Below are 7,112 nucleotides of genomic sequence, written 5' to 3'. Positions count from 1 at the left end.
GGGCCCAGACAGGCGCCATCCATCCCTCCCTGCCACTGGCCATCCTTTCCTGCCAAGCACCATGCCCCTGCAGACAGCTGTAATCTCTCTTCAGTCACACAAACACCTCTCCCTCAGGGGAAACCCAGAGATGAGATGTCTCCCCTCTCTTTCTGGCGAGCCGAAGCAATACCAAGAAGCAGGCTCGAAGGGGACAGGCACACAGGGCCGTGGGCTCGGAGCGAGCAGAGCCCTGCTCGAGCTCTGGCCAACGGCTGAGCCCATTCCCAGCCCGTTGCTGGGAGCGGCCGTGGAGCATCTTGCACTGCCCCCCTGTGGCCATTGCGGGTGGTGCAGGTGGCCCCAAAACGGCTGGGAGCCTCAGGGTGCCAAGTCCTTCAGCCAACAGAGCACAAGAGACTGTCAGAGGGGTCCTCAGAGAGGCAGTCACCCCGTGCCAGGCCATTGCAGGCTGCCATGGTGACAGTCACACACTCGGTGACCTCAATCCTGCCCCTCTCCCCAGACATCCCACTCCTGTGCCCAGTCCATCACCTGTGCAACATTTCAATGGGCCATACTACAGGCGGAGCCCTTGGGGTCTTGAGGGGGGCACAGCCTAAGCCCACACCTGGGAATAGCCCATGCAAAAGAGGAAACAAGGCCCTGCTGCTGTTTGGGCATCCATATTTATTATATGTCTGGGGCAAGCCCAGGGCTGCCACTTGCCTGGACTGCTCCAGTTGAAGGCCAATGACCCATCCTCCTTAAATACTGGTTATAAAACAAATTTTTTTCCTTTTTCATTTTATTAAAAATCTCATATCTCTCTCCATTCTTTTTTTGCCTTTTGTATTTGAGTATAAAATTGGGGGCGGGTGCTCCGCCTTTCCTGCTGCTACCTCCGCAGGCTGCGCTGTGCCTGCCGCAGCAGAGTGTCAAAGTCCAGGGAGTCAAACTTGCTCTTGACAGGAGCTGGGTCAAAATCCTCACGGTTTGAATCTGGAAGAGATGGGGAGAGGCTGTCTTGAGCCCATGGAAACAATGGCCATTCCCACAGTAAAGTTCTTATCTTGTTTCACCTGCCAGCCTCTAGACCCAGAATTGGGCCAGCCTCCAACACAGTGCTGGAGAGACAGGGAGCCCCCATTCAATCCTTCAGGGCAGGACAGCTCCTGGATGCAGTTCTGCTGCCAACCCTGACTGACCCCAAGGATGGGGACTCCTATGCCTCTGGAAAGAAGAGAAGGACCCAGAGAGGACAATTCTCAACTTGGAGGTTGTACAACTCACCCAAGTCAGCGTAGTTCCTCCTGCAGAACTGCCTGCGGCCCCCAAAGCACAGGTCAAAGGGCTGCTCGTCTGGGCGACGCAGCTTGTGCCCACTCTCAATGGCAGCGAAGGCTTCCTCAGCATACCGGTAGGTGACAAAGCCATAGTTATCCCTGACATTGGAGGAGATCAGCAGCAACAGTTATGTTTGTCCCCCCTTGGTCTGCAACATCCCCTTGAGTAATGGGAAAAGGGCCAAGAGGACTCATCCCTGTGAAGGGACTGACCCATCTTCCCACAGCTCTTACCCCTCGGAGCGGAAATGCAGGGTACACTCCTCAATGTCCCCAAACACAGAGAAGCGGTGCCGCAGCTCCGACCGTGTCATCCTGCTGGGGATCTTGCCAATAAACACAACTCGACGCTCCTCCTGTGGGCAGGAATGTCCCATCCATGAGCAGAACCTCTCGCACAGAACACCCTCCCTGCATGGCCTCCCACCACACTGTGCCTTGGCCAGGGCCTCCCAGCAATGCTGCTGGCAAGGCTGCAGCCCCCTGCAGAAACCCCCTCTGTTTCTGAAGTGACAGAGGGGCTGTGAACCCCCAAATTTCCAGTCCCAGATTCCCAGCCGTCCATCACTCACTATTGCACGTTCCTTCTGGAGGATCCTCTGCCTTTGGTAGTGGTCCTGTGCATCATAGCTGTATCTGTCAGGGCAGAAACCAGACACATGAGCTATGGAATCATAGGGGTGTCATAAGAGTGATTCCAAACACAAGGGAGGTCTTAAAGGAGTGGGTCCATCCCTCCTCCACAGAAGGCTGGGAGATGGGTTGGGGAGAGTTCACACCTCTGCAGGATGGCCACGCTCACCTTCTCCACCTGCTACTCCTCCCGCGGGGTGAGGGGGAGCGGGACTGGCTGCGGGATGTAGACCTGGATGAGTAGGAGGACGTTGATGATGAGGATGAAGACCTGTCCCGGGACCTGCCACATGACCCACAGCTGGAGCGAGAGGAGGAGCTGTGGGAACATCTTGAGCGGTACCTGGGAGAAGGAGAGATACAGCTGAGCCTTCCCTTTGTCCAGCATCATAAGGCTCCAAAGCAGAACAAGATATCCATTGTCCCCATGGTATTCAGCATCCCACTCAGACAGGACCCATCCCCAGCATGATTGCCAGGGCAGCAACACTACAGAAATGTTTGCTCCATTTGGCTCCCAATGCCACAGAGAAAAGGGAGCAGGCTCACAGGAGGCACAGCTTCCACAGAACAAGAAATAGTCATGGGGGCACTGTGAAGCACAGGGCTGTGCCTGGGAGGGCTCAGAAAGGGCTGGGACTTCTGTGCTGAGCCCCACACGATGCACAGGACAACACTATATCCACCTCATGCTCAACAGCCATGTGAAAAGAGACTGCAAGAGCTTCTCCAGCAGGGCCAGGGAAACCTTAAGGACAGCAGGACCAAAACACAGCTGGGATTAAGCTCTGCTTCCTCCAGCCAGGAGCACAGTCTCTCTCCAGACATGCTGGCCATAGGTGGTCCCTGCCATAGGCAAACCCTGGCAGGGCACGCTGCCTGGCTCTGCCACATATTCCTATGCCACATTCTCCTGGAAGACAGCAAGTCAGGGTGGCACAGTACATAGGGACATTTTCTGGCACAAGGCCAGCTGATTTGCTCGAAAGCCGAGCCAGATGTGTTGCTTCACAATCCCCAAGCTTCACATCCATGAAACATGGCACTTTTATACCTGCCCTTTCCAGCTCCAGCCTCTGCATTTACTGGCTATCAATGAAGGGGTCTTGGTTGGACAGGCCCCTCATGCCCAGGGATGTCTCCAGAACTGGCTGAACACCAAGAGAACTACAGAAGGAGAAACCCTTCACTACCTCCAGTGCCTCCCAGCCCAGCTGGGACAGGCTGCACATCACTCAGATGCACAAGGACTCCAAAAGAAATGCATCCCACAGAGTCCAAGTTGTCCCACTTTCCTACACAGCCACCTGCATAAGGAGAACAGGGAGCCCCTGAGGCAGCTGAGCCAGACAGGTTTTTCCCTGCTTGCCTCCAGCAGCTCCCTGGAGAGCTCCACTGAGGTTCCTCTCATTTCTGTACCAAGGGCTGCAGCAGTCCCACAGCACAAATATGAACACCTGCTGTAATACTCCAGAAAAAAAGCAAAGATGCAGCCAAGGACTTGTAACATGGTTTGGGTGTTTCTGAAGGAGTAAGGAAGTCTGGCTCAGTGGTGGCTTTGCAGGCATATGGGTCCAGATGTGGGCTGCAGCCAGAACTGGATGGTCAGGGTGTTGCTGCAGCTCCCCCACCCTCTGTGAGCCAAACATCTCTTCAGAAGGGCCACAAGCATCAAATCCAGCCACCTAGTAGGACCATAAAGATGTGTCTGGGCTCCTGCAAAAGACTGGCCTCTGGACAACTGCCTGTCTTAGGCTGCAATGAAAGATGTAACCAGAAATACTACAGGTATTCTATCACCACCTGTTGAAACCAGGTGCAGCAGTGTTCTTTATCTCTTCCATTACCCATCCTTCATACAGGGAAATATCTTCAGTTAATGGGCCATTGACTTTCACTGCAAAAAATTACATCATCCCATTGTGAAATTCTCCACCCAGGGGGAGGAGCCAAGCATTCCTACCTAAAGAAAAATCTGATATTTGGAAACCCAGGGGAGCCTTTTTCCACCGGATGCCCAGAGGAAGACCAGGCCCATCTACACCACCACTGGACCTTCAGAGGAAAACTACACCCTTCTACAGGATCACTGCTTCAACAGAACCACACCTGTCACTCCAGGAGGATGGCAGCCACCATTTAATCAGGTTGTATTCTGACTCTGCCGGTGTTTTTTTGTATTACTGCATTTTTATTTTAATTTTCCTAGTAAAGAACTGTTATTTCTATTCCCATATCTTTGCCTGATAGCCCCTTAATTTCAAAATTATAATAATTTGGAGGGAGGAGGTTTACATTTTCAATTTCAAGAGAGGCTCCTGCCCTCCTTAGCAGACACCTGTCTTTTCAAACCAAGACACTGCCCCAAGAGCCAGCAACAATGCACTGCTTACCTTCGCCACCGCTTGGGAGGTGGGGAGAGCGACCGTGACCGGGATCGGGAGGACGAGGATGAAGATGAAGATGAGGACTCGCTAGCTCCATCTGAACTGGAGCTGAAAGAACGGCTGGCACGGCTCCGGCCAGCCCTCCAGCTGTCGGTAGAGGGGCTGGGTGAGTCCTGGGGTCTCCGGTAGCAGCGCAGGGACCTCTTGGCAGCAGCATGGCTGGGCTGGGCACTGGGAGCCAGCACCTCCTGCTCCCGGCAGGGGGATGCAGCTGGAGACAGGAGCACTGAGGTGGGGGGACTGCTGCACCCAGTGCTGGCCTTGTTGGGGATGGTAGTCCGATAATCCAGGGGAGATGGGCAGGCCATCCCCAGCGGCTCCGGGCTGTGCCCCATGGTGGTGTCGGGGGCTGGGGGGGGGGGCTCAGGTTGGTCCAGCGTCCATTTGGTTAAGGAGGAGATGGGTTTGATAGTGATGTCCTGGTGGTGTTTGACATTCCAGCGGGAGCCTCCTTCGGCAGGGGGCTGCGTGCCAGGGCTATTGCTGCTCTCGGGCTGCGGTGCACCCAGGATGCAGTAGTCGTGGTCTCCCGAGCAGACGTGGCTGGGGGCTGTGCTGGCAGGGGCCGGCACCACGCTCTTCACCTGGATCTTGTTTGGGAGCAGTGGCTTGGCTTTCGTCAGCTTGGTTGTCTTCTGGGGCCCTTCCTGAGGCAAGGACCCAGGTGACTTGGTCTTGGCCAGCAGTGAGACAGCAGGCAAAGGCTTCCAGAGCTGGTGAGGAGGTGTCGCTGGGGGCGTGAGGCCTGGGAGAGCACCAGAACGCTTACAAGAGCAGCCCTTTGCTGCAACCCACCTAGCTGGGGCTCCCTCATATCCCAGCCCCCCTCACTCCCCAAGGTGTCCCCTCAGACACACTGCAGCCCTGCCACGACATGGCATACTACCCTCCTCTGTCCCAAGTATTCTTTACCTGCCACATTGGCCAGCTCAGAGGCCTGCAGCCCATCTGGGGGCTTCCTGTCCTGCTGGGTTGGTGCTTCCTGCTGGGTCTCAGGTCTGAGAATGGGAAAAGAGCTTTGTCAAACACAGCAAGCAAAGCCCAGCCGCACTCCCCACTCAATCTGCCCCACTGGCCAGTTCACGAGGACAGAGGATGCAAGAGAGCTGCAAGGATAAAACTTGCACAGCCTTGTCATACCCATCACTGCTTGTCCCAGTTTTTCCCCTCTAAGTACCAGCTCTGTCACAGTCCAGCAACAAGCCCAGCCCCTCCCGGGCCAATGGACACAGCACCACCACACTTCAAATCCTGCCAGGACTGAAAGCTGCCCTGTGCCCTTGCTCTGCTGGGCTCCATGCTGGGCACCAGCTGCCAAGGTTTTGATACTCACCCAGAGCTCCCTGTCAGCTGCCGTTCCTCAGGGGGCTGTACAGGAGTTTCCTCTTTCTTGGCTGAAAAGAGAACAGGTAGGTGAGAGGGGCACCAAATAGGGCTGAAGGACAGCGTCAACAAAGCACCCCAAGAACAGCCTGGAAGAGCAGAGCACCTGAAACCCAGCTCCCTGAAGATAGGAGCTGCACATCCTTTATCCTTCACAGACTCTTCACCACCCCTTTGGTTGCCATGGGGACCCCCAGATATTTCCACAGGCCAAGGAGATGGAGGCACAGGACAAAACACCCAGGCAGGGTAACATGAGCCCACAGGCAGCAGCATCACAGCCCTCCCACTACCATCCTGACACAGGGAGCATGGACAGCCCAGGGAGGCCAGCATGGCACAGAGGGAGCCCTGCAGGGGATGGCATGCCAGATCCGCACCTTCAGACTTCTCAAACTGCTCCAGCAGGCTGGACAGGTCGGTGGCTTCAATCCCTGAGCCAGGGAGAAAGCACAGCAAGTCAGATCAGTTAGAATTCCCCCAGCACTACAGTGATGCACCCCAACCCCATTCTCCCCCTGCATTAGCCTCCCTGGATGGTGGGACAAGCACTGGGGAGGAACAGCAGTAACAGAGCCTGCAGCAGCTGTGTGTCTCCCACAAGGACAGGAGCAGCCAGCTCTGTAGTCCCAGAAGGAAGTAGTTTCAGGACAGCCAGCCCAGACCATCAATTGTAGGCAACATCCTAGCAGAGTACTGGGAAGAGACTGCAAGCCTGTGGGCATGGCTTTGCCACCCTCATCCCCAGAAGTGCCAGGAACCGGTCCTGCTACCCAGGCTGCCAGCAGCACTGCAGCCTTGCTGGCTGCTGACACTCAACCCAGCATCCTGCAGCCCTCCCACTCACCGATCTCGCTGATGAAGGCTTGCACAATGTCCTTGCTGCTGTCTCTGGGCTGGGCTGGGCTGAGGAGTGGCTGGTGCCTCCATGGCCGCACATGGGGTGCCTTGGTGGGAAGGCTGCTCTCTCGACCTGCTTTCCGTGGTGGTGCCACAGCCTGGGAGGTGGATTTTTGGCCAGACACCTCCTGCCCAGCAGCTGCCTTGGGCTCCAACGAGGTTTTATCCGCTGCCTCCTTCCCTGGCTCTACAGCCTTCTCCGTGGCGTGGGTCCCAGGGGACTCCCCAACAGGGGCAGGGGACTCCTCTGCTGGGCAGCAGATGGCAGCTGGGGGAGCCTTTGGGAGCTGGTTGGGAGTTGCAGCTTGGGACTCCTCTGGAGGCTGGGTGGGGACAGCCTGGGGGACTGGCACTGCAGGAGGGATGCTGCTGGGCTGGGCAGTGGCAGCTGAGGGGGCTGGCAGGGGCTGGGCTGGGGCCAGAG

General features: G+C 56.3%; 1 protein-coding gene across 1 annotated transcript in view; it reads right to left on the bottom strand.

The window, feature by feature from the left end:
* Nucleotides 1–649: 649 nt before the first annotated feature.
* PPRC1 (PPARG related coactivator 1) overlaps nucleotides 650–7,112 on the bottom strand; it is a 10,039-nt gene continuing 3,576 nt past the window's right edge. Inside the window, exons 5-14 of the mRNA XM_031061422.1 lie at nucleotides 6,636–7,112; nucleotides 6,169–6,222; nucleotides 5,739–5,799; nucleotides 5,318–5,403; nucleotides 4,352–5,150; nucleotides 2,128–2,301; nucleotides 1,898–1,961; nucleotides 1,560–1,681; nucleotides 1,273–1,424; nucleotides 650–981 (exon numbers count right to left, since the gene is read on the bottom strand). Of these exons, the coding sequence (XP_030917282.1) occupies nucleotides 878–981; nucleotides 1,273–1,424; nucleotides 1,560–1,681; nucleotides 1,898–1,961; nucleotides 2,128–2,301; nucleotides 4,352–5,150; nucleotides 5,318–5,403; nucleotides 5,739–5,799; nucleotides 6,169–6,222; nucleotides 6,636–7,112 (2,093 nt within the window). The 3' untranslated portion in view covers nucleotides 650–877. The remainder of the gene's footprint in view (nucleotides 982–1,272; nucleotides 1,425–1,559; nucleotides 1,682–1,897; nucleotides 1,962–2,127; nucleotides 2,302–4,351; nucleotides 5,151–5,317; nucleotides 5,404–5,738; nucleotides 5,800–6,168; nucleotides 6,223–6,635) is intronic.

Source organism: Geospiza fortis, unplaced genomic scaffold (assembly GCF_000277835.1).
Source record: "Geospiza fortis unplaced genomic scaffold, GeoFor_1.0 scaffold130, whole genome shotgun sequence".
NCBI classification, from domain to species: Eukaryota; Metazoa; Chordata; class Aves; order Passeriformes; family Thraupidae; genus Geospiza; species Geospiza fortis.
The sequence above is the reverse complement of the archived record's forward strand: the minus strand, read 5'-3'. Positions and strand labels throughout refer to the sequence as shown.